Genomic DNA, 27,175 nt, shown 5'->3' with positions numbered 1-27,175 from the left:
ATATTTATCTAAGGTTAGCCAAACTTTCATAGCGACTGCCTAATCCCTTTTTTAAATATAGATTTTTTAATATTTATGACATTTCAGAAATCGTGACTTTGGCAATTTCTCCATGAAATACTGATGTTAGGTCATAGCATGCTATAGTTAACTACCCAAAACCACCAAATCAAATGTCAAATTTGACCTTGACCCTCACATTCAAGGTCATTTGGCTATCTCATGGAGAAATATTGAAGTGGGCTTAAAGTGATGTTTTGTTGACTACCCCCCCCCCCCCCCAAATTCGCACATGCTATTTCAGAATATGGTGTCAAATTTAACCTGTGACCTTCACATGACCTTGTAAGTGCCCATTGCCTTCAAGTTCAAAGGCCAATTTCTCTACATTTGTCATTTTTGCCTATGTCTTACTTCCAGATACATGTACCTAATATTATACAGATATACCTGTATTGCCGTAGAATAGTTTGTTAACATAACTCAAAATTAAGTCAAGGGGTCATTAGGTCAATAAACCATTACACAATATCTTTTACTGATTGACGAAAGCATTTCCACACTTATTTTTCAGGGGAATCCTCCGCCACTGGCTTCAGCCAGTTGCAGTCTAGTTATCTTTCTTTTCTTTCCCTTTTAGCCCATGACTACAAATCCACTTGACTGTGACTGCGAATGGTATAGGGCAATTACGTGTAGAGGTAATGCTAGGCTATTATGTAGTGCACCCGATCAGTTGTCACTCCTGAGTATTTGCGCTTACTCTGCTCCGTTATCGGAGACTTTATGTCATCAAAATTTCATATAAGTTTACAATTTTTACCTTCGTTTTACAGACCCAGTTGATCTTGGTAAATTCACGTGCATCAATTTACTTTTCAAATTCAGTATGAGCTTCCTTTGCCTTGTTTTGGAGATCATTCCGTACCTTGGGCGTATCGTGCAATCTGCCTCCTACCGCCTTCCGCCTGTTTTCGCCTGTGAAACGTTATAGAAGGATGCTGAAACTTTTATGGACTAAATAATCTAAAAATAAGAAGTTCGTTATTGAACACTATGAAGAACAGACATTTTATTTCTGTACTCATGGCATAAGAAAAGATGCTTTTCAGCGGTTGTTATAGGAAGGAAAGTTGTATGTGAAACGTGAGAAAGGAAGACCCAGAGCAACATGGACGGACTACATAAAAAATACGTTCCAATCAAAAATATATAGCGAAAGCATAGGGATTGCACAAGATCGAGAGGCATGGCCATCCGTGACAGCCAACCTGTTGAGAGTGGATAGCACCCAATGTTGATGATGATACAGCTCGTGAGTATGGTTCGATCTGCGTTAAGCATTATGTTCGTCTTTAGCAAGATAACGTGATATAAAATAGTATATGGCCAGATATAGACGCAGAAGGGAAAACCACCATTGATAAATTTGTGACTTTAGCATTTAAATTTACTGGCTGTTGTATGCAAATATGATTTAAAGGGCCGACATCAGTGATAATTTTTTCTGCCCTTAAGCTGGTTTTTCACCATTAAAATGCTGTTCGCCTTTAGCAAGATAACTTCATATAATACAATGGATGGCCAGACGTAGATTATGCAGATAGACACAGAACTCTACAGTCGACAAAAGGTAGGTACTGCTTGACTACAATACTTTGCTTGTCTATCATAAAACTAATGAAATTTGTTCAAAAATATAGACTAAAACAGCACCCGGGACAAACTCCTGTAATGAATATATAATAATGAGTATAAGCAGTATAACATTATTAGGGAAATTTTTTGCCTACCTTAAATCAAGGCGTCTCTCAAAATAAACACTCATAAAATAGGAATGTTTTTTTGGTGAATCTCACGGAAACACACTGAGGCGTAACGAAAATTGCCCAACCACGTTTAACACAAACGTTTTCTTTCTACTCATAGATTGTTTTTATACTTTTTAAATGGTGGGAATCGATTAAAACACATCTCTAGTGTATATATATTGAGTGCTGAATCTTCAAAATTAGAGAAATAGATTTTTACACTCCACGAAAAATTGTATTATATAACAGCGTGCTATACAGATCTGCTTAAAATATTGATCGGGTAATGTTAGTACGGAATGAACTGGAGACAGTTGGCTTGTCATTTATTTTTCACGGAAATATGTCAGATAATTTTAAACTGTTCTTGAAAGAGCAAAGAGTGAAAGATTATTTTAGACAAACATTGACCGGGGAAATATCCAAAAGGAGTAAAGGACTGTTGTACCAATATCTTGTTGATAATTTTACAGTGCAATTCTGTTTAAATAAGCCAATTTCACATAAATATAAGGTATTAATTGCCAAATTTAGTCTTTCATCACATAATCTAGCTGTAAAAACTGGAAGCTAAACAGACACATACAAAAATTGAAAAATTAAGAACCTGTAAAGTTTGCATTTTAAATGACATCGAGGAAGAATTTCATTTTATTCTTAAATGTCCTTGCTACCGAACGATTGGGCAGAAATACATCAAAAATTGTATTATACAAAGCAAAGTGTTTTCAAGGTAATTAAATTGTTTTCACAATTAAACAGCTTAGGTAAGAACTTAAAATGTGCATCGGAGTTAAACTAACGTCAGTCTGATGAGTTTTTATTATTACTATTAGTAGTTGTAGTAGTAGTTGTATTGTTGTTGTTGTTATGACTTTATCTATATTTTACTGCATTTTCATTCTGATGAGCCGTAGGGCTCAAGGGATTGATAAATTGAATTGAATTTCACAAATAACATGGACCACATACTGTATGATCAACATTCCCTCAAGTCATTCGAAAGCAGTATTTTACACTGGTTGGGATAACCGTAATTAAATGCTAGTTAGATCATTGAATAGACAGGCACCTGGCTTAGCAAGGATATAAACCCCTCCGGTTAGAAGAGAGGTGAATGGGTATAATTTTATCAGTAGTTTAAAGCCATCTTGCAGGTAGATAATGGTAGCTCAGTTTGACAGCTTACTGAACTGGCTCACCTCCGGTGGTACGATTGTCGTCACCGGACCACGTGACCACTTAGCTCATTTACTCCCAGACCTAGCTGAAAGGGAAGTTTTTTTTTGAAGCTCAAAATTTACAAAATTACCTCCAAATTTGTGTATTTTGATAAATATATCATTACCTGGGCATGTTTTCTGAAGAATATCCTCCGTTTAGGCCATTCTGACGGCCTGGCGAGAAACCTTTGAAGAAAGCCACAGCGAATAGCATTTTCAAAAAGGAGCAGTTTACGGCAAATAAGTTTTGAAGTTTAAAGATGCCCCGTACATAAATTTGCGTCATCGCGACTTGTGTAAAAAATAAAGATTAAAAGTAACAATGAAAGCAACATTATAGCATGTCCCACGCTCCCTAGGATAACGCGCGCCTAAACTAGAAAGACAAAAAAGAGTAATATTATAAGGTAATATTTCAATTGGACATGAAGGAAGAGCGAGATATAAATAGGACGTGGTGGGAGGATGTGGAGAATATATGCAGTGGCAATAAAGCTGTTTAGAAATCCAAGACTCTTGTTGCTCACTTCTTCTCGATCTGTGAACATAAAATCGAAGCTTACAGTAGAATGATTTCAGTGTCCACCACAATTCATTTCATAAGGCCTGAATTTGAAAAGTATATGAAAGTATTCAACGTGGAAAGGGGGTCATCTCCCTACCTTTGCGCCCCCCCCCCCCCCCTCCCCTTTCCACACACACCTCCCGGTGCACGTCACCTCAAATGTTCCTTTGTATCATTCAGAGATAAATTCCAAATCCTCCTTCAAACTTAATTTGGGAACGTAGTACATGTATAAAGCAGAACCTAACAAAATTATACGCATATTCTATCAAATTTGGACCAGCGCTTTTGTTATTATGATAAATGACTTCAAGCATGTGGGCGATTTCACAATGCTTATCTCCAGAAACATTGTTAAAACAAAAACAAGGAAATACATTTGATTCTTCAAGAGAAGGATAAAACAACAACGAACCAAGTATGGGACCCGAATATTACAAAAAATAACAAATAACAGTTCAAAAACGAGAATGTAAAATCCTTATCTAGGAATTCGGTCGGATGAGCTATTTAAATCACTTCTCCACAATATGCTTATACATCACAAAATCAATCATTTACATACACTAAGAGAATTAAATAAGAAAATCTAAACTCTACGGCGCACCCAAACATAATGTGGACTGAATTTGTGAACTGTACTATCTTCAAAAACATTCATACCATGGGCACTGAATACTTTAAAAAAATTATATGGGCTTTTATTGTAATATAATATAATATAATATAATATAATTTTTATATTTTTAGTTGAAAATGAAGCTCAAGGGACGGTTCCTTTTAGAATGTGTGCTTGCCACTGCCGCTGCATTCATACTTCTGAACGTTTACGTTAACCACGGCGCCAAAATTCGTAAACCTTCCTCCATATTTGACGCAAGCGGTGCCGAAATAGATGTTCTACAAGATCTACTCTATGGGACAGTGGAAGCGCTAGATCCTAGGCTACTGGAGTTCGTGAGACGTAGACTGCTGTATGCGCCGTCCAAGAGGCCTCGGAATCTTACAACGCCCAACGCAATCCATTATTCCCATAGCGGACAAAGTAAAGTGATCGATAAATGTCTGCGCCAAAAACCCGACGGGTTCTTTGTGGAGGCCGGTGCCTGGGATGGAGAGAAGGACAGCAACTCATTGTTTTTTGAAATATCACGCAATTGGACCGGGATACTGATTGAACCCGACCCTAGAAATTTTGAACAACTTGTCACGAAAAACAGGTATGTTAATTTTAATGGTCTTGCAGTTACGTAGGCCTGGTTACATACATTTGTAATGCGGTGTACTTGCTATACAAACTCCTTGTAAATCCCTTTCTTCGTGATCCGTCTGTGCAGAGGCAGGCGGTTGTCGAGCAGGTCTTCACGGCCTCCGTAGCCTCTGCGATTTTATCAAGGTGAAACAGAAGTATCATACGTGGCATTGCACAGTTCCCGACCAGGCATTGTTCGGTGGATTTGCAGTGATCGTTTTAATATTTGAACCTACTGTTGGTCCTTTTTTTTTTTTTTTTTTTTTTTTTTTTGAAAGGGGCCATACATATACCCAAGCGTTTCATGGTACTTTTCATTTCAGGGCGGCAACAATAGTCCAGTCTTGCATCACAGATAAACCCATGTGGGTGGACTTCACGCTGTCCAGCAGCTTAGACAGCGGAGCCATCCACCCAATAAATAAACGCATAGCTATTAAAGGAAAGAGCAGAATACTTTGCCTGCCGATTCAAACGCTTTTAGGCGCCATGGGTAGAACACACGTGGACTTCTTTTCCCTGGACGTAGAGGGAGTGGAACTGAATGTGCTTCAAGCTTTTCCTTGGGATAAAATAACGGTTGATATGTGGACAGTCGAAGTTCATGAACTCACAAAAAACTATATTCAGGCGTTAAGAGATATTAGAGGGGTATTTAATCGAACCGGAATGTATAAAGAATTGCAGCCACTCGGACAAGACCTACTGTTTGTGCGAAAAGACATCCACTAAAGATCAGGGATGTTTTATTATTTCATTTCTGTATAGCTCTTCTATATTTTTGCCAGGACAATCTGACAATATGTGTAAAGACTATTTAAAATAGGATGCCGAATGAATTTATTGCATCTAGATAAAATTAATGGATCTTGAAAACTAAATAGCTCCAGGCGTTATGAACAGCATATGCGTGCAACTTAGATATGAGCCTGTGCCAGAAAGTGCCATAGAAAATAGCAATTTTCTGACAACAGTAATAATGATCCATTTTGTTACTGTAAAAAGACTTATATTTCCTGTTATAATTATATGTCCTACAAAGACAACAGAGTACAGTGTTTCTAAGAAAATGACTGGCAAAGATGGCCGCCCAGCTGATATCCGATGTTATACTGGACACAGTAATGTTCATCAAAGGTGCAGGATTGCTCACAAAGTATTTATAATTTTTTAGTTAAATTAAAGATTTAGATGCTGACATAAGTATTCGTGTCATTTTTGACCTAATAAATAAATAAATAAATAATAGCATGAGTCCCCCTGTCCGCGGGTAACGGTGGGGGTACAAAGATCAAGAGGCAAAAATAGTATTTCAAGGAAAATGGGCCACTTACAGATGAAATGTAACAATTTGTGGGTATTACGTCTTTGACTGCATACCCACAGATTTTAGATCGATCTATCCCCGTGGGGAGTCTCACTAGATTGCTGTCAGCTTACCGGGCTTAAATGTCTGTCCCGCCTACTAAAAGCTGTAAGGGGGTAATTAACTTGCGTGCGCGCTCGGCTGACTGCAATTTAGCGTGAACCCCCAGTGAGTTAGGTCAATCCAGATGGATCGATCTAAATCTGTGGGAACCCAGTCTTTGACTGAAAAGTTTGACACTACTGACAGAATGAATTACCAATCAATGAAAAAATTGGCCAGGACCCCCCGACACCCCTAAATCCGTCACTGTAAAGAAGGTCACCAGCTATCCCAATATGGTTCACCGATAGGCCTACTTTAATTTGACCGATTTCTTACATGCTTAGCTAGTATTTCTAAAAAAATCGTTTCTGCTGCTGCTCTGAAAAGGGACATAAATGTAGAAGCATTTGTGATTGTAGACCTTATTCTAATACCCACAAACTCTTTACTTCCAATTATTTATTTTCTGGGGATGTTTATAATTGGCTGCCCAGGTTAGAACTAATGAAAAATATAAAAGAGCCAGAGTATGTCGAAGCAAAAGTCGTCAAAGGATGCCCAAATTACGTTCATCGGTTTCGCAGAAAGATTGTAGAATGACAGCCGTTGTTCGCCATTAGTCGCCGATGATGGTAGGAACAAGAACGCAATGAGGATGCTCGACGATTGCTCCAACGCCTGCTTCGTCTTTAATAGCATTGGACGCCGAAGATTGCACAGAGGACGCACAGGGGAGGCAGACAAGTCGTTCACTGGACGCGCAGGTCGCTCGTTGTCATACATACGAGATTTGGTCGTTCAAAGGATACAGATATTGGTGGCAGAAGCATTTACACCGAGACACGATTTTTTTGCTTTAGTGACCACCGAGCGTCCCGTTTTCGGTCGCAGATGAGACGCACGAAGGTCGCCTTTCAGTGTAAAGCCCCGGTCACAACCGGACGCACGAATTTCAAGATCGTACGTCCCCTGCGATTTTTGGGTGTTGCGGAGGCCGTGGAGGTCGTAGAGGTAGAGAAAAGTCTGCCTTGCGAGTGGCAAGGGCCACATGAGATTTCCTTTCAAGCAGTGACGCTAATTGCAAGGAGCGATGGCCGTAGAAATTGTACTAATTTCTTGAGTTTGTCTTGCTTCCTGTGTACGTACGCGTGGCACACACTCACCTCTTACGAAGGGAATGCAACGCACTGCGAACGTAGTGCCCTTTTGCGTCAGTTTTGCTTCACACTTGCCTCACACGTTTGTTTGTGACGTACTGACGGCGTACTCAGTTTTGCTTCCTGTTCTCCTCTTCTTGCTTCTTCCTCCTCCCTTTTTTCTACTATGTAAGCCTCTTTCTATTGCCTTTTGGAGGCATATTAGAAACTAAATTGAGCAAGTTGAAAATTTTGAAAATTGTTGTACACGTTACACAGTCGACGTTCATTGTAAAGACACGAGCGTGCGTCGTGAGCAAGCCTTTTATACACCAGGCGTGGGAGTGACGCACGTGCGACGCATGCCCGGTGTGCTCTCGACTTTGCTCGTTAGTTGTGAGGGCGTGCGCCTTACTCAACACGCAAAGGGCACTTGTTCCTTTATTGCTTGCGATGTGCGTCCTGCAAAACGCGCATCTCTCTTGCTAACTCCGTGCGAGGGGAGCAAGTTACGCTTGCGGCCCTGCTGTTCGCAGGCTATTCGTAGAATCTTTTGGACATGTCCAACATCTTCCGTACGTGCTTACGGGCTGTCTGCGAACTCGAAATTTTGTAAGAAGGACTTGCGTGGGATGTGAAATTATGCGCAAATTTTGGGCGCAAACAGCCCGTAAGAGCCCGTACGGCCGGTTGTGACCGAGGCTTTAAGGGGACTTAAGAGTACGAACAGTATACCAGCACCGTGCGCATATCGCATTGTACTGCGTTCTTACAGATACCGCGGGGTATATTTTAGGCCTACTCCAAGGGCTCTAATCAGTCTACTGAAGATTCAAGGTTTGGTCCACGATTCCCGACTTGGGTTATGCCTGGAGAGAAAAGCAACACAACACCACAGCTTGGTTATAAAATGTAAAAACTCTGTTTATTTCTAGGCCGCTGCCTGGTTTTGTACCTCGAGTATTGGCGTGACAGACCGCGTTGCATCGTAACGTTAGATAAGTTGTAATGAAGTGAGACAAATAAAGTTGACTGGAACCAATCAAAGTGATATAGGAACGATTACATTACTAATACGAGCCGCGTGCACATGCCCGCGACTCAATTAAAAATAATTACACGCATCAGAAATTTTCTGCGGTCTGTACTGCATATCAAGCGTAATTCAGATTCATATATTTTACCACGGTGTACATTCAACACTCCAGTAGATTTCAGGTGATTAAAGACATATACCAGTGCCACATGCATGCCTGTTGGTATGTAACACGTAGTACTGATAGTTATATAATGTGCTGCGTAGGTTGCACAGAGGACGCACAGAGGGCGTACAGGGGAGGCAGACAAGTCGTTCACTGGACGCACAGGTCGCTCGTTGTCATACAGGATAATCCAGATTTGGTCGTTCAAAGGATGCAAATGGATTGGTCGCAGGAGCATTTACACCGAACACGATTTTCTTGCTTTGGTGACCATTGAGCGTCTTGGTCACATTTTCGGTCGTAGAATGGACGCACGTGATTTGCAGGTCGCTTTTCATTGTAAAAGGGACTTGAAGTACGGGCAGTATAGGAGCGCCGTGCGGACATCGCATGGCAAGTGTAATTCAGATATATATTTTACCACGGTGTACATTCAACACTCCAGTAGACTTCAGGTGATTAAAGACATACCAGTGCCACATGCATGCCTGTTGGTATGTAACACGTAGTACCAATAGATAGTGAGATAGTGACAGTTAATAAGCTCTTCAAAGAAGAACACCAGTCGCAGGCCGAAGTAATTCACTGAATTCACCATAGTGGGATAGTGTGTATTGTGAAAGGACTGCGCAACATAATGTTTTTTTCACTACATATAGTCTAACATGTGAGTAGGGCTACTTCTGCTATGACTACTTGGTTTTTCAGGCCACTTTATTTTTCAAAGCTTACTTCATCTGAATCTTTTTTTAAAGTTAAATCCTTCAAGACAATTCATAAAACCGCAGCATTTTCAAAAATCTTAACGGTGAGATATTTACAGAAGAGGGTTTATAAGTATATTAGATGATTCCTTTAAATTCTGGATAAAATGATGCATGCTAATGTTGTCATGCAATTGGCCATTCCACAAAATAAAGTGACTTTCGGAGTCTCGGCACCGACGCTAAAATTTTGAGAAATATTTCCGAAATCTTACTTGTCCCATCCTTTTTGTTCTAATTTACTATGGTACTCTCGAATGTAAAAAGTAAATAATTAACAAATGAAACGTATGAACGTATTATGTCAACAGTTAGATTATAGAAAAATGGGGGATAAGATTTTTATTTAACCGCTTTAGATAACTTTTGATATCGAATTGCCATGTATCAATTTTCGGATTATAGCGACAATACTCATTTCCACAGAACACACTGCAAACATTCTCAATTATGTATCTTTTAAAATATTGACGGAGAATATTTTTGGCATCTTTTTTTGGTTGGATAAGTGTTGGGCAGATTGGATAGACTTTAAAGAGGAAAAGGCAAAGTAAAAGCTTAAACTAAGTATACCTGGGAAATGCACGTTCAATTACAGCTCCTTCTAGACGGAACCTGTAATAGTGAACTTCTGTACCTAATAATCCTTTAAGTAAAAAGACAAATATTATAGAAAACTTTTAATGAGTATACCTGATTTCAAACTGCTTCTATCAGACCTTGAATACAAATACAGGGTAGAATGCTTTCAGTATCCATCACAAATCATATAATGGAGCCTAAGACCCCATTCCCAGAGATTAGATCGATCCAACTAGATCGACCTAACTCCCTGGGGGTTCGCGCTAAATAGCTGTCAGCCGAGCGGGCACGAAAGTTAATTACCGCCTTACAGCTTGTAGTAGGCGGGACGGACATTTAAGCCGGATTTTCTGACAGTAATCTAGTGAGACTCCCCACGGGGATAGATCGATCTAAAATCCATGGAATGCGCCCTAAGTATGAAAAGTATATGAAAGTGATCCCATCCCCCCCTCGCCGACCCCCCCCCCCTTCATATGACTCTTCGTGTCATTTTTTTGACAAAAACCAACCCCTTTGATCTTATTTTGTGCATGGCTTATGTAAGCAGTACATGTATAAAAAAGAGCCCAACAAAATCATACGCATATCGTAGCAAACTTGGACCAGTGCCCTTTGATAAATGACTTGTTAACTGGTCAAATGACTGATGTGCGTGCGCGTCTTTTGTTTATTTGGTAAATATCGTGCTTTAGGAATGCCCACCTTTCGCTAGGTCTGAAAGTTAATGAGCTACGTAGTCGGATTACGTTAATGATGACCGTGCCGTCTCACAGGGGTGGCATGTTGAGCTATCAGACTCATCTGTTATCACACATTCTCAATATACATAGGCCCATTTAATTAAAAAATGTTTTAATAAACTACGCGAGCGGAAGAATTGTTTGTTCTAGTGGGCTTAACCAACATGAGTCCAGCAACTTTAAGAATTACTAGCTTTATCTGTTCTCACACACACACACACACACACACACACACACACACAAAAACATACTACTTGCAACTGCACGGTTGATTGGCAGTCTTCAGTCGCTTGGTCGCTATCAAGTCTCTAACCGGCCGCAAGTAGTCGGCAACAGGTCCCCAGAAGGTTGCAGTTGTAACTGCATGGTCGATTGACGATCTTAAATGTATAATATAATATAATATAATATAATATAATATAATATAATATAATATAATATAATATAATGAAATTTAAAACTGTTGAATTTCTACAAAATAAGCTGAAAGCATCCTGGAAAGCTTTCGTCCCAACACTTGGGGCTTCATCAGTCACACTGAAGTTTCGTGACAGCGTATAGCAAGGAGTCCTCACAATTTTGTGAGAACTCTTTGGTGTATAGTGAACGGTTTTGTGAGAACTGTTCACTAAAACACTGTCCCAGTTGAGTCCTTGTTTAGTGACGGTCTGTGGGCCCAAATGTGCACATCTTCTTTCACGTCACGGTTCAAAATCTCCGCATTGTCTCAAATGATGGTGTGATCAGGTGCCTCAACGTTGATGTGTTGTGAAACCTCAGATGTGTTGGAACAACTTGGTTTTCGGTGTTCCTTAACCAGGGGCGGATTGAGGCCGTCTTCTGGGTCTTCCGAAAGACGGTCAGATTTGTCAAGTTTACATTGATGGGCATCTAATTTTTATTTATTTTATTTTTTTTCTGTCGGAAGACGGTCAAAAATTGAGGATGGATCAACAAAGTAAATTTGGAAGACTGTCAGAAATTATCTCTGGATCCGTCCCCGTTAACTCACTCTAGCCTGTAAAGACCTCTCAGTTTCGCCTATGCATATTTGGTTCCACCCACTGCCCTCATGTCTTTTGAATGAAATTTTGAATATGGGCCCCCCTGAAGTCCTTTTCGTAAGTTTTATCCTTAGGGCGGCAAAGCATTTTCCTTCAGCGTCTGACGTGGTTTAAAGCTGACGTTGTCTTTATGTTTTTTGAAAATGCGCCTCAGATGTTCAGACCTACCCTTTTCATACAGAATGACTATCGATCTCCTAGCATTGAACTCTAGGAAACTGTTGGAGATTTTACTACTTGCCCAGTGTGGATTGTGACACCTTTCCAATGCACCATTCACATGGTTCAGTTCTTTACCTAGCTCTGTGGATTCCGATGTGATTTGCCCTGCCCTGTGGTGTAGAGTTCTAACAAGACTGAATTTGTATGCTCCTGTGGATGGTGTGAATTGAAATCAGGTTCTGGTCACTATGTATGAGCTAAACAAGGACGGGGTAGGCGCAAACTGTCTTACATTTGTAACAGTGTTATAGTGAACAGTTCTCACTTGACTGTTCACTATACACTGTAGCGTAAATTCAGCATGACTGATGAAGTCCGAAGTGTTGGGACGAAAGTTTTCCAGGTATGCTTTCAGTTAAATTGTGTTGAAAATGAACTGTTTAAATATTCAACATTATGAGTAACACTACTACACAGATCAACTTCTATCAATATAATATTTTTTTGTAGAAAATGAAAACCGCAGGAAGGTTCCTTTTGGAGTGTGTGTTTGCCACTGCCACTGCACTGATACTTCTGAATTTTTACCTCAACCACGTCTCCAACAGTCGAAAACCTGCCTCCATTTTTGACACCAACAGAAGTAGCGATGCGGAAATAGATGTTCTTCAAGATCTCCTCTCAGGGACAGTGGAAGCGCTCGATCCCAGGCTGCTGGAGTTCGTGAGGCGTAGATTGCTGTATGCGCCGTCCAAGAGGCCTCGGAATCTCACAACGCCCAACGCAGTTCATTTTTCCCATAGCGGACAAAGTAAAGTGGTCGATAAATGTCTGCGCCAAAAACTCGACGGGTTCTTTGTGGAGGCCGGTGCCTGGGATGGAGAAACGGACAGCAACTCATTGTTTTTTGAAATATCACGCAATTGGACCGGGATACTAATTGAACCCGACCCTAGAAATTTTGAGCAACTTGTCATGAAAAACAGGTATGTTATAATTGGTCTTGCAATTACGTAGGCCTGGTCACACACATTTGTCACGCGGTGTGCGTACTATGCACGCATGCTGCCCGTAAATCCCGTGCGGAGGCAGGTGGCCGTGCGAAATCGCAGGGCTTCATAGCCTCTGTAGCCTCTGCGATTTTGTCAAGCTGAAACTTTTTTTGAAAAAGTCGGTAACTCGTAGGCCGTTGCAATATCGTAGATACTACTGCACAGTTTTATTATGGGTATTATTTGGACGATTTTTGGGGAGATCGTATTTTAATACGAAGGTACGTATACAGGAAAGAGGACCAGCAGGTCCAAACATTGAAATGTTTGGACCTGCTGGTCCTCTTTCCTGTATACATACCTTCTGCCAAGGTCACATATGGCTTTTTTAACTACATGTATTCACATATATGTCCGAGGTTTATTCATAGCACGATTCTCTGCGTCGACCTGTGCCTTTCATGGGACCCATTTCTCCAGCTGTATTCCCCGTTCCCATACCTAGATCGACCTAGCAAGATCGCCGCATCTCCAAGGGATTTCTAGCTAAAATGCATTCAGCTTAACCGGCTCTGATGTCTAGCACACCTACTGAAGACGTTAGGGGGTAATAAACTATATCGTTTAGCAGCTTCAGTAGGCGTGCCAGGTATCTAAGCCACTCAAGCAGAGTGCAGTTTAGCAAGAAACCCATCAGAGATGGGTCGATCCTGCTAAATCGATCTAGGTATGGGAACAGGGTCTTAGACTGGCCACTGCTAAAATGTATTTAATATTTTACCGAGTAATATCTAAATACGTGACACTATCATTTCAGGGCGGCAACAATAGTCCAGTCTTGCATCACAGATAAACCCATGTGGGTTAACTTCACGCTGTCCAGCAGCTTAGACAGCGGAGCCATCGACCCAATAAATAAACGCATAGCTGTTACAGGAAAGAGAAAAATACTTTGCCTGCCAATTCAAACGCTTTTAGGCGCCATGGGCAGAACGCACGTGGACTTCTTTTCCCTTGACGTAGAGGGGGTGGAACTGAATGTGCTTCAAGCTTTTCCTTGGGATACAATAACGGTTGATATGTGGACAGTCGAAGTTCATCAACTCACAAAAAACTATACTCAGGCGTTAAGAGATATTAGAGAGGTATTTAATAGAACCGGAATGTATAAAGAAGTACAGCCACTCGGACAAGATTTATTGTTTGTGCGAAAAGACATCCACTAAACATCAGGGGATCATTTTTCCTCTTTACAATTGTTTTCCGTATTTATATATATATCTATTAATTTTTTTATTTATTGACATGGAAATCTGACCAAATGTGCAGACTGTTTGAAAAAAGAGGCTGAATAGATATAATTCATTTGACTTGAAATCTAAATAATTCAGGCATTACACACAGCGTATAATAGTAGGGATGTTGAGATGAACTAGCAATGGACACGTGTCCTCAAGAAAGTAGTGGGTTGTCTCCATTGTTTCAGTCTCCCCTTTGCATATTAAGTCTAGTTTTGTACATCGTGGTAATGTTTTACCTATTTCACTGTTTACATGAGTATGGAATATTTAATTATTGCTTTTACAAACTGTACTTTTTAAAGTGTTGCAATTCCAATCCCCGCTAGTGATTTTATGTACCATGCATGCATTATAGGCCTATCCGTCACTGTGTCACGTTTAACAGGCACCATTACAATCATATTTCAATAAAAATGTTGAAATGGCAAAAACATTCTACAAACTTGAGTAGTGTGTTTTAAATACACCTCCTCAATAAATTAAAAGTAAGTGTCCCAATCATTCATTAGATACTTTACCGATAACTTTTAAGTTTAAACATGAATCGATACGACCATGCACACATACTCCCCCGTAACGACACTCCCCCCTCCCCCTCCCCCCCCCCCCCCCCCGTAAAATTTTGCACAACTCGCATCGTTATGACCCTACACTGATAGATCCCCACTTCGATACACCCCCTGTAAATTACCGTTATACGTACACCATTACTCCCAGACATGATTAACATATGGCGACAATAAATCAAGATAAATTATTTCGGACAGAATATATCGATTCAGACCCAAATCGCCATTTTTTGATGGAAATAAGTCCTTTCAGGGTAAAATTTGATTAGGTTTCCTTTTCAGAAAAAAAGACGCCCCCTTTTGAAATTGCCGGCTGCGATTGGGTATGAACAACAACATAGCGTTTTACCCTGGTAATACCCCCTTTACACTGGACGGCGTCCTTTCTGCGACCATGAAATTTGGCAGCGCTGTGGTATTAATATGGAGGCACGAGCATTGATTTTGTATCAGAATGAATGCTCAATGATCGGCCAGTTGTCAGCAAGTAAAGTATTATAATTTTTCAACTCTCAAATGGGGCCGTACTGCTGGACGCAGAAAGGACGCCGTCCAGTGTAAAGGGGGCTTAAACCTTATTTTTTAATGGATTGCTATCAAATGTACGTTTTACTCGTAGGTGTATGCGGGGGTGGATCCAGGATTATTTGAGGGTGGGGGTCTGTGGATGAAAAGCCGACCCTCGCCCCTCCCCTCTTACTCACTTGGCGGGGACAGGGGCGGATCGAGGATTATTTGAAGGAGGGGGGGGTATTTTATACACGTGACATGTGTAGATCTGTTTCACAAAATTATTTTGATCAGATACGGTAGTGTGGTTCAAACTTTAAATCCAATTGTGTGCAGTTGGATTTGAAACATTGAACCACCATCAGTATTAATGAACACATAAAAACTATTGATTAATTGATGAAACTATATCAAAAAATTTAAATAGTTCATATTTGAATAGGCCTATAGCTGGAAAAGATTATCAATATTAAAAAAAATAATCATTCTTTTTAGTGGATAACATACACCCCCAAAACAGTATGATTACAACTATATCTGCAATTAACGCAGATTAAAAATAATATCATGATAACTGTTCTTTTGTACCTGGCACCGTCTAATGGGTAAATTGATCTCTCGCTATCAATATAACTCAATTTAACTCAATTTCAATTTAATTCAATGTAGGTTTATACTTATTAATGAATAGATTTATCATTCATTGGGTGGCATAACCGTGGGATAATCTATTCATTAATAAGTATAAACCTACATTGAATAGATAAAAGCATTGGTAAAAGTAACAATTAAACACTCATTGTTAAAGACGTCACATTTAAGCCTTTATGACATCACCTAGTAACAAATAAACAAAACCCCCTGAAGAAAGAAAGAAACCGGTCGGGGCAAGAAAGTTGCTGTTCTTCTTTTTCTTTTATTATATATATATATATATATATATATATATATATATATATATATAATTTGAAATCATTCTTTTTTATACTAAATACTTACTTAACATAGTTGAAGTACAATGGAGTGTCTTAAATACACAAGTGGACACTTGAAGTTAATTCTAAATCTGCAGTTGTTATTTTGTACCTTACGCCTTCCTACTATTAACTCTACCTGTTGCTATCAACATTATATATAACCTATTGCAAGCAACCGCCCACCTTTATCTGGTGATAAAAATATCAGCGTCACATGCTCATATATAAGTATACACTTGTTATGCCACCCAAATAAACATTTTTTTCTTTATAATGTAGTAAAATATATAATAAAATGCATATGGCAAGAAATAAAGTACATAGTAAGAGGGTCCCTTCAGGGCCTTATCCTTTTAACTACCTCTCCGGGGTTTTAATTACTACTTACAGGATTTACATGCCACTGGATTGAAAAATAAAGTCATTATTTAATAATTTTCAAATCATTCTTCCTTACCCTATATACCCACTTAACATAGTTCAAGTACAATGGAGTGTCTGAAATACACAAGTGGACACTTAAGTTAATTCTAAATCTGCAGTTGTTATTTTGTACCTTACGCCTTCCTACTATTAACTCTACCTGTTGCTATCAACATTATATATAACCTATTGCAAGCAACCACCCACCTTTATCTGGTGATAAAAATATCACTGTCACATGCTCATATATAAGTATATAGTGGTATTTAATCATCTCTTTCTGGTTTCTAGACCATAGCGTGTACATACATGTATATGGTAAAAGAAATACTTGGTGTATAAGGGTTCATTCCGACTACAAGTAGCCTTCACATGTGAGTATTACTATAATAATGCTAAATTATTTATCAGGAAACTTATTTAAGAGATTGAACTCTGCATTTTAAGTTTTATTTTAATTTGTAATTATTCAAGGAAGTGAATGGAAGATACGTGTACAGTTATTAGTTTCTAAAACGCTAATTCAAAAACCGCCAGACAATAATAAAAGGTACCTGTAGAAGCTATAATTTATAACATATTTGGCACATGCTACCTGATTGTACTGTGGCGGGTGGATTTATTGGCTTCCTATTAATTTTCTTGGTATGTGTGTGTGTGTGGGGGGGGGGGGGGGGGGCAATTGGAACAGAATCAGCCATGGGTGCATATGTTATGTACAGTACATGCATGTTGCACTATTGAAAGTGTTTCAGTCAATTCAGGGCATCTTACCGTGTTAAACTCTTTTACTTGCACATTTTTAAAGGAAATAACAACAAAGCATCCATTTTTTCAGTAATTTCATAACTGCATGTGCCATCATGCCCACGAATGAAGAGACCATTTTCCACAGCTTCAGCTTCCCAGAGATAACATGCAACGAGAGCACATTGAACGGGAAAGCCAAGGTCATCAAGGAGTACTGTGAGCAGCACTGTGAGGGAACTTTCTCAGCTATAGTATATAAGAAAGTCAGTCGACCATCAAGGGGATTTACGCATGCCACGGGCTTTGATAGACAAGAGGAACATGGGGACTATGGATTTTGGGTTTGGAAAGACGGCTTCTGTTTTCCACTGAAGCCAGGAATAACCGCAGAGGTTTATAAAGTTTTGGTGGAACATTATGCTAGAGAGGCCTCTGGAAACTCTAGTGCAGCATATGTAAAAGATAAACTGACTGAAGCCACCGGTGTTGATGGACATTGTGTATTGCGCTTTCTTCCTAGTAAATCCAATGACTATGCCATAGCCAACACCCCGAGATCAGGATATACTCACACTACTGAAACTATCGATGGCTTCATCTACTATGCATATATTTATGAAATGTCTGAGATTTTCAACTACACTTGCATTATCATATAAATTTAATTTGGACGATTTTAATAAAATGATGCCAAACTCGATAACACTACGGATGTATTGAGTAAGTAATAGTCAAAAGACAGTTTGGATGCATGGGAAAGTTTTCATTATTATTTCTGTTCATAATACTTTCATTAGCAATGTGGAATTCTGGCAATGCTGCAACCTTGCAACAAACAGTGCAGTGATTTCATTCTGCATTATGATCGATGTAAAAAAGTAGAATTTGGTTATTTTTGAGTTTAAAGATGCATACAAAGTCAATTTTCTTGTCACAAAAAAACGACCAAATTTCAGCATATAGTTTCAAGTAGTATAACTAAGAGAATTACCAAAAGGCATTGTTTAATTTTACCTGAAAATGATGTTTGAACGGATTTTTTTCTGGTAGCATTTTATGCTGTATGTCAATGGGGAAGAAAAGTAGGTCACAAAAGTAGGTTAAATTTCTGACAAGAAATTTAAAGAAAAGGAGCAGTCTAAAGCTCTTTTATGGCTGATCGAGTGATCTATTCAGTTTATCCCTTGGCATGTCCAATTTATTTGAGTCGTATAAGAAACTAGTAGAAGTGGTTTACATGTGTTACTGGGAATCCACGCTCGACCGATGCTCGGTTCGTATGTACCTTAAGGTAATTCTTGATACCCTTTTTGTGCTATATTTATGAAATGTGAGAAAATTGTAATGTAGTACAGTGGCGGATTTAGAGGGGGTAAAGGGGTCTTGCCCCCCCCCCCCCCTTCGGTTTCTGAAATATATACTGTATATATCACACCAATATTCCCCTGTATTAGTCTGTGATAACTAGTGGAAATATTTATTTAGTTTCATATGTATGCAGGTGTCTTGTTTTCATGTAATGTCTTCAATATTTTATTTTGGCACATTAATAAAAAGGAAGAACACAAGAGGTTTATTTTGCATTCTTGGAATGGTATCTTAATATAAAGCCCTTTGGAACCCATCAGGTAGATGCACGAAAGAAGCTACATGTATTAATGTTACTGCATGGGTAGATTTCGCCCTATAAGAACTGTCACTATGTCACACAGCCTGTAGTCCAAGAGTAGCTGGAAAAATCAACATTATATGTGCCAGGTACATAGGTATCTGTACATTTATGAATTTTAATCATATAAATTAAACTTGCTTTTTATTGATGTGGAATTTTGCCTAACAAAGAGCACGGTGTCAGTTCGAACTTTAACCCACTTTTTTTTGTTTCTTGCAGTATTGTTAACTTGTCTTAAATAAATGATTGAAAATCTCTTTATTTGGATATTCTAATTATTTTATTTTGAAAGTATTGCAAATTGTAAAAAGGTAATAATTTTTTTACTCAAACACTGCATACATTTAATTAGATTTATTATGATTGGCTATAAGTTTCAATTAGATTAGAATATGCTACTATATACGATGCAGGGGGCCCTAGAGTGATGTGTAAGCAACAGCTGGACATCCTTTCGTTTTCTGTACCATGGTCGGCAATCAAGAGGTGACCAGAGGTGACTACAATCTTTGTCTCCCTCCTGCAAGACCGATGAACGGCGTATAGGCTTTCTTGGGCGACTGGTGGGCGATCTGAAGTGCTTTGATATATTCTGTTTTTTTTTTTTCTATTTCACAGGCCCTTACACAGCAATTTAAAACAGGGCTCTTTTTCTAAAAAAAAAGTGGAACTTTTATCATGGAACTTTTTGCCAAAGAAAAAAGTATTATACTAGTAATTTTACTGTCAGTAGAATGGCATTATGACACCACTAGCCTTGTAATAAATGTACAGAATAATGATAATTAGGAACTGTGGTGCTCTCAGCCTGGCAGCGATTTGCCACAGTGAGTGTTAATAAGCATCGGTTTTCATTGTTAAAATGTGTTTTCCTGTTGTATTTGATTTATGTTTCAGTGATTAAAGCCTTTTTCTTTAAAGTAAATTCTTTGTTGTTGTTATTTTTTAATGATGTGTCAAGGAGTCAAAAATACCTTCATATGGGATCGTGGTGACTCTTTTGTAAAGATAAATCAAGGGATGAAGGGATGTGTGAATGGAGTCAATTGTTAGCCTCCTGCGGGGTCTGGGATGGCGTTACTCCATCGGTTTAGTCTACTGCGCTGGAGTATCTAATGCGTTTTCGTGCGGATAGTCACTTTAAACGCGGCACACTTTTCGCAAAAGGTATGGTGCTGCATCACAACATATTTCGAAGGGGGACCCGAGGGGGACCTGTCATGCAATTGTGACGTAATAACTTGTAACCAACATTGATTACGTAATTTTACTTAACATCATATAATATTGCATAATATTATATAACGCTAAATAAGGTTGCATAATGTTAAGAACAACACGTATGCCTATTGTTTTAAGCTAAATTAGTGGGTTACGTAATTATGACGTAACCACACAAATTATTTTATAGTCCGACATTTCATCCTACTAGTTTAGGATCAATCATCATCGGAATCACGTAACCCAATTGTTTTACAATTGAAATGTAACAGCATTTTACTTTATTGTCCTGGGATCAATTAATATCGTATATTACTGATTTTGTCATGTTACATATATATAATATTATGTAACATAATATAATATTACATACCATTATATTTATTATGTTACACAATATTATGTAATCTTATATATTGTTGTATAATCTTACGTAAAATCTATTATATTACATAATATTGCATCGCAAACATTAAGCCCTTCTTGGATTGTGGCATAAAGCAAGAAATTACCACCCCTGGAGAGAAGTTTTCTTGTCCAGTTTCGAGTTCACTGGATTGAAAAATATAAATAATTATTTTATAATTTTCAAATCATTCTTTCTTACCCTATACAGCATTGGTCAAAAAGGTTGTCCCACCCCCATTTCGTCTAACATGATTAATGGTTAAAACAATACAAAATAGTGGTGAAAATATACATATTTTATACCATTTAGTAAAATTTATAAGAGGTACCCCCTCAAATCGACTGTTTCACTGTTACTTCTACAGATGTAAAGAAATGTCTATAAAATTGAAAAGGTGCCATCAAATGTCACCAAATTCACACACAATTAGCATTAGGGTGTGCTCGTTAAAGATCACGTGCCTAACAGCGTGTGCGTCTACCGCAACTACTGCAATTATCTCCTGTAGACGGCGCGACAAGCCTTCAACATGGGTAACAATTCTGTTATGTGGGATATTGTCCCATTCATCCTAAAGAGCGTGGCGGAATTGGTCATGATTATTTAGGAATTGGTTCTCCTCTGCAATGCACATTCCAATTCATGCCACAGGTGCTCAGTAGGATTAATATCAGGACTCAAAGACGGTTGTCCCATCCTCAGAGCCCTGTGTTTCTGCAACAAATCGTTTGCCAGACGAGAGCTGTGAGCAAGTGCGTCGTCACAATGAAGCCAGTAGTATCCCTGAAGTCACCTCTTGCAAATGGAGTGAGATTTCTGTTGAGAATGTTACATCAAAATGCCCCTGTTACGTTTTGTTCCAAAAGGAACAATGTACTAATACCATGGGCTTGGAATGTTCTCCAAATGCGGATTGATCTAACACCTCAGGCGATATTATCCTGCACACACCCTTCCAAGAGGCATTTTTTAACATGTCTATGGACCCTCTTTGACCATCGATAGGATACAAGAAATAATTTGATTCTGCATCAAAATCAACTTCCTTCCAGTGATGGATGGCCAGGTTCAGGTGCCTGTGGGACCACTGAACGTAGCATTCTCAGCTGATATCTCATTCCATCTTCAAGAACTGACTTTGGGGTTAACTTCAGGCTTTATCATGACTGCACACTTGCTCACACCTCTCGCCTGGCAACTGTTTGTTGAAGAAACATAATGGTCTAAGGATGGAACCACCATCTTTGAGCCCTGATATCAAACTTACTAATCAACTGTGACATGTATTGGAGTGTGCAATGCAAAGGAGAACCAACCCCATAAAAACGTGGACCAACTCCCCCAACTTGTTTAAGAAGAATGGGACAATATCCCACAAAACAGAATTGTAACCCGTGTTGAAGGCTTGTCGCGCCGTATACAGGAAATTGCAGTACGCGGTAGACACACACGCTGTTAGGCACGTGATCTTTAATGAGCACACCCTAATGCTAATTGTGTGTGAATTTGGTGACATTTGATGGCGTCTTTTTATATTATAGTCATTTCTTTACATCTTTAGAAGTCACAGTGAAACCGTCGATTTGAGGGGGTACCTCTTATAAATTTTACTAAATGGTATAAAATATGTATATTTTCACCACTATTTTGTATTTTTTAAACCATTAATCATGTTAGACACGGTATACGTGATAAAAAACACTATTTCTAACAATTAACAGCTGTTAGGTCATCATTTGTAAATAAAAGTACATGGAAATGGAGGTGGGACAACCTTTTTGACCAATGCTGTATACCCACTTAACATAGTTCAAGTACAATGGAGTGTCTGAAATACACAAGTGGACACTTAAGTTAATTCTAAATCTGCAGTTGTTATTTTGTACCTTACGCCTTCCTACTATTAACTCTAGCTATCAACATTATATATAACCTATTGCAAGCAACCGCCCACCTTTATCTGGTGATAAAAATATCACTGTCACATGCTCATATATAAGTATATAGTGGTATTTAATCATCTCTTTCTGGTTTCTAGACCATAGCGTGTACATACATGTATATGGTAAAAGAAATACTTGGTGTATAAGGGTTCATTCCGACTACAAGTAGCCTTCACATGTGAGTATTACTATTTTAATAGTGATGTAGTATAAAAATACGACATTATTCATCAGGAAACTTAAAAGATTCCAGACTATTAAGAATTCTACCTTAAGGTAGATAGTAATTAACATTTATAACATATTTGGCACATGCTACCTAATTGTACTGTGGTCAGTACGGGGGCGTCTCGATAGTCCGAAGGTTCATTGGTCCGAAGGTTCATTGGTCCGAAAATTCGTAAATTTTTCATCAGATTTTCAACAAAAAGGTTCATTGGTCCGAAGGTTCATTAGTCCGAAAATTAAAGGTCCATTGGTCCGAAGGTTCATTAGTCCGAAGGTTCGATAGTCCGAAGGTTCATTAGTCCGAAGGTTCGATAGTCCGAAACATTTTAAGATGTTCTTCGATTTTAAGAATTATAATTACAAACGGAATCTAAGGGTGCGTTCCCAACGAAACTATCATTCTACGTAGATTGATCCAACTCCACCAGGATTCTCACTGTATGCAATCAGATTAGCAATCCTGGAGCTGCTAGGGGGTGATTAACTTTCGTGTGAACTCAGCTTCTAGAATCTTTATCATTTCGTTTTGAGTGCGACCGAAACGCACGTGAAAATTATCCATATAGGTCGTATTGTTTCCGTGAACTACTCTTTACAATGTGGGGAAGTTTGGGGATATGCAATGGCTACCCTTTCCAACTCATGAACACCATACATGTTTCACATGAAATATTGAATAAAGATTGGAACGCATAAAATGAGAGGACGCCTATAATGACATTTTCTTACGATGTCTTAAGATACTATGATTAGAATTCAAATTCTTCTAACCTACACATTTCTTAAATTATGTAAAAGTTATAGAATAATTGCATTTCCAAACAAACTATGTTGTTGTTCGCACAGCCCACTCCCCTCCCCTCCCCCCCCACCCCCCCCCCCAAAAAAAAAAAAAAAAAAAAAAAAAAAAAAAAAAAAAAAAAAGGGCCGTTCCGCCAGCAGTATAGTAGGCCTATTACTCATAGGGATGAGGATGAATTAACTGGAGTGTAAACTTGGCATATAAACAAAAATTACGAGCATTTTCGAAAACAAGCTTTTCCCTTACTAGGCCTTTAAACATAAAAATTGTATCAGAATACAATGCTCAAATATCCACAAATAGTAATACATATTTAATTCCACCCCCTCTTCCCCAGCAATACTGAAGGTGCTGAAACGTTTATAATCTGAATAGAAATGTGGCAACGCCATATCAACCCGGTGGGCCTATTTATTTATTTATTTATTTATTTATTTATTTATTTATTTATTTATTAAACGTAAAATACAAGTGAGAAGGCAGTTTGAACATGTTGAAATATTCTAAAACAGTTAAACTTCTAATCTGATGAACAACATCAAAAATGCTGTCCTTGTAACAAATTCATTTAAACGAAGAAAAACGTACTCTGCAAAAAGTAGATACACTTGTGACTCGTGAGAAAATTTCCATTTGATTTTACAAAATAAACCTTTGCAGTTAAATATCGTCAACTTCCAATCCCATGAAAAACATCAAGATCTGTTTTTTCTTTTTTTTTTTTTTTTTTTTTTTTTTTTTTTTTTTTTTTTTTGTAACTAATGTAATATGCTAGTATTGACGTTATTTTTGCCCGTGCAGACCTAACTTTTAAAACCTCTACCAGGGCGACTGATAGATTTTTTACAGATATTCACAGATGTGTCTCTAGATAAATAGGTGGTCATTTTGAGACACCAACAATTTTCGGGGCCCTTTAGCGGGCCCCAGATCCTACGCCAAGGGGGGTGGGGGCTTTGCAACCGCGGACCCCCCTTCAAATAATCTTGGATCCGCCCCTGTACATGTAATTCACTATACACTTATACAGCGGGCCTACATTCGGACTATCGAACCTTCGGACTATCGAACCTTCGGACTATCGAACCTTCGGACCAATGAACCTTCGGACCAATGAACCTTCAATGCACATTCGGACCATTGAACCTTCGGACCAATGAACCTTCGGACTATTAAACCTTCGGACTATCGCTACGGCCCCGTGAGTACAGTTATTGACATCTTATTAATTTTCTTGGTGTGTGTGTGTGGGGGTGGGGGGGGTGGGGGGGGGGGGGCACAATTGGAGCAGATTCAGCCATGGGAATATATGCTATGCACTATTGAAAATGTCTCAGTCAATTCAGGGAATCTTACCGGATTTAACTCCTTTATTTGCACATTAAAAAAACACCCATTTTCATTATTTCAGTTATTTCTTAACATCACGTGCCATCATGTCCACGAATGCAGAGACCATTTTCCGCAGCTTCAGCCTCCCAGGGATAACCTGCAGCATGAGTACCATACATGAGAAAGCCAAGGTCATCAAGGAGTACTGTGAGAAGCACTGTGGGGGAACTTACTCGGCTGTAGTATATAAGAAAGGCAGTCAACCAGGCTGGGGAGGCATGTTTGAAGTAGGCTTTAATAGAGAAGAGGAACATGGGGACTATGGATTTTGGGTTTGGAAATGTTGCACCAATGTTTCACCGAATGAAGGAATAACAGCAGAAGTTTATAAAGTTTTGGTGGAACACTATGCTAGACAGGACTCTGGAGACCTATTAAGGGTAGTATACATAAGAGATAAACTGATTGAAGCCACGGGTGTGGATGGACACTGTGTATTGCGCTTTCTTCCTAGTAATTCCAAAAACTATGCCATAGCCCACACCCCAAGATCAGGATATACTCACACTACTAAAAATATAGATGGCTTCATCTACTATGCATTTATGTATGAAACTTCTTGGGGTTTCAACAATTGCACTATCACATAACTTTTATCTGGATGATTTGACTATAATGATGTGAGAACCAAGGGCTACATGGATAGACTGAGATAGATAATTAAAAGAGGCAAGTCGTAGGGAAGGTTGTCATTATCATATAATATTATTATCTTTTGCATTGTTGAAATTCTCCCTACACTACAACCATATCATGTACCAACAACTGCAATATTTTCATTTTGCATTATGACTGGTGCAAATCAAGCAGTGACTTTTTAGTTCTATGTAATCCTTGAGCTCTATGCTGTTTTTATTAACTGTGTGAACATTTAATATATATTTCTCTGCGATAACTAAAGGATATATATAGGTTTTTATTTATATATTCAAAATTTTATTTTGTCACATTAGCCAAAGAAGTAACACAAGAGATTTATCTTAGTAATATCTTATTAAGTTCAATAGAAAGTATCAGACAGGATATGCAACAAGTAACTGGCTGAAGAAACCAGTAAAAGTTATACTAATACTGGGCAAAATTTACCGATTACTGTACTTTACCACAGCCTGTAGTCCAACAGAAGGGTATGGTTACATATCTGGAACAGTCAACATTGTGATACTAAATATCAATGTACTGGAATATTAATGAATCAGATTAATTAAGCTTGCACTTTATAATGTGTATTATAAGTTAACCCATGGCCAATGGGCATGATTTCAATCTGGCTTTAATCCATCCGTTTCTTGTTTCTATCAATATTTTGAACTTGCTTAAATAAATGAATTTAAATTTCTTTGTTTGAATATTCTAATTATTTCATTTTGAAAGTATTGCAAATAATTTCTGTTACTCGATTATACTTTTTCTAGATTTATAACATTACACATTTACTAGTTTCTATTAGATATGACTCCACTAAAAATTCTAACAAATATTCAGTAATTCTTTAAGAAAATTCCTATTTTTAAACAAGTATCTTACAAATACTGGAGAACAATGTAAAATAATAGAATCCATCCAGTCAAGGGCACTTAGGATCATTTTCCCTGAATTAACTTATGTTGATGCTCTAGCCAAAGCAAAACTTATTACATTAAAAGAGCGCAGAGTTGAACTCTGCAAATCATTCTTTGCAAAAATACAAAATGACACAGACAAGCTGAACTACCTTTTAACCTGCAATCCACACAGGAGACTAAGAAATAGCCTGTCAAAGTTTAACATACCAAAAATTAGAATTGAACTTTTTAAAAACACTTTTATTCCTTTCTCTTTGTTAAACCATTAGTGGGCTAATTTTTACTTTTAAAAATTATTTTGGCCTTTATTGTATTTAATTATCATTACTCCATCCTCTTTTACACTAACTTTCAGATGCCTGTGCAATAATTTATTTTACTCATTTATTTTAATTTATCCCTTTTTTATCTCATTAAGTTTTGTTTGCATATCCTATATTATACCTGAATATCATTATTTTAATTTGTAAATTTTATTCTCACTCCATTTTATGTATAACCATAGA

General features: G+C 38.3%; 4 protein-coding genes across 7 annotated transcripts; all 4 read left to right on the top strand.

The window, feature by feature from the left end:
* Window positions 1-705: 705 nt before the first annotated feature.
* LOC106174280 (uncharacterized) lies at window positions 706-6,097 on the top strand. Its single transcript, XM_013555774.2, has 3 exons — window positions 706-1,633; window positions 4,350-4,819; window positions 5,175-6,097. The coding sequence occupies exons 1-3, from the start codon at window positions 1,598-1,600 to the stop codon at window positions 5,581-5,583; spliced, it is 915 nt and encodes a 304-aa protein (XP_013411228.1). The 5' UTR covers window positions 706-1,597; the 3' UTR covers window positions 5,584-6,097.
* Window positions 6,098-9,092: 2,995 nt separating this feature from the next.
* Window positions 9,093-14,639, top strand: LOC106174271 (protein Star). Of its 4 annotated transcripts, none has more exons than XM_087015818.1 (3): window positions 9,093-9,267; window positions 12,426-12,901; window positions 13,725-14,639. In XM_087015818.1, exons 2-3 carry the CDS (start codon window positions 12,429-12,431, stop codon window positions 14,131-14,133), a joined length of 882 nt encoding a protein of 293 aa, XP_086871944.1. In that variant the 5' UTR covers window positions 9,093-9,267; window positions 12,426-12,428; the 3' UTR covers window positions 14,134-14,639. The 4 variants fall into 4 exon arrangements, with proteins under 4 accessions (XP_086871944.1, XP_023930495.2, XP_086871943.1 ...); XM_024074727.2 differs by lacking the exon at window positions 9,093-9,267 and adding an exon at window positions 11,326-11,436; XM_087015817.1 differs by lacking the exon at window positions 9,093-9,267 and adding an exon at window positions 11,345-11,548.
* Window positions 14,640-16,973: 2,334 nt separating this feature from the next.
* LOC147761047 (uncharacterized) lies at window positions 16,974-20,000 on the top strand. Its single transcript, XM_087015758.1, has 2 exons — window positions 16,974-17,061; window positions 17,526-20,000. The coding sequence occupies exon 2, from the start codon at window positions 17,551-17,553 to the stop codon at window positions 18,094-18,096; it is 546 nt and encodes a 181-aa protein (XP_086871884.1). The 5' UTR covers window positions 16,974-17,061; window positions 17,526-17,550; the 3' UTR covers window positions 18,097-20,000.
* Window positions 20,001-22,779: 2,779 nt separating this feature from the next.
* LOC147761046 (uncharacterized) lies at window positions 22,780-26,561 on the top strand. The gene is made up of 2 exons (XM_087016047.1): window positions 22,780-22,860; window positions 25,124-26,561. Exon 2 carries the CDS (start codon window positions 25,149-25,151, stop codon window positions 25,692-25,694), a length of 546 nt encoding a protein of 181 aa, XP_086872173.1. The 5' UTR covers window positions 22,780-22,860; window positions 25,124-25,148; the 3' UTR covers window positions 25,695-26,561.
* Window positions 26,562-27,175: the final 614 nt, after the last annotated feature.

Source organism: Lingula anatina, chromosome 6 (genome assembly GCF_051362555.1).
Source record: "Lingula anatina isolate TDL-2025a chromosome 6, LinAna3.0, whole genome shotgun sequence".
Taxonomy (NCBI): Eukaryota; Metazoa; Brachiopoda; class Lingulata; order Lingulida; family Lingulidae; genus Lingula; species Lingula anatina.
This window is presented reverse-complemented; position numbering and strand designations above follow the sequence as displayed.

Excerpts from the sequence above, each read along its gene's own strand:
- LOC106174280 (XM_013555774.2), top strand. The coding sequence starts at position 1,598 with ATGCAGATAGACACAGAACTCTACAGTCGACAAAAG. Across the intron at positions 1,634-4,349 it reads AACTCTACAGTCGACAAAAG|TTGAAAATGAAGCTCAAGGG; the intron begins GTAGGTACTGCT and ends TTATATTTTTAG. Across the intron at positions 4,820-5,174 it reads CAACTTGTCACGAAAAACAG|GGCGGCAACAATAGTCCAGT; the intron begins GTATGTTAATTT and ends TTTTCATTTCAG.
- LOC106174271 (XM_087015816.1), top strand. The coding sequence starts at position 12,277 with ATGACTGATGAAGTCCGAAGTGTTGGGACGAAAGTTTTCCAG. Across the intron at positions 12,319-12,425 it reads TTGGGACGAAAGTTTTCCAG|AAAATGAAAACCGCAGGAAG; the intron begins GTATGCTTTCAG and ends ATTTTTTTGTAG. Across the intron at positions 12,902-13,724 it reads CAACTTGTCATGAAAAACAG|GGCGGCAACAATAGTCCAGT; the intron begins GTATGTTATAAT and ends CTATCATTTCAG.
- LOC147761047 (XM_087015758.1), top strand. The coding sequence starts at position 17,551 with ATGCCCACGAATGAAGAGACCATTTTCCACAGCTTCAGCTTCCCAGAG.
- LOC147761046 (XM_087016047.1), top strand. The coding sequence starts at position 25,149 with ATGTCCACGAATGCAGAGACCATTTTCCGCAGCTTCAGCCTCCCAGGG.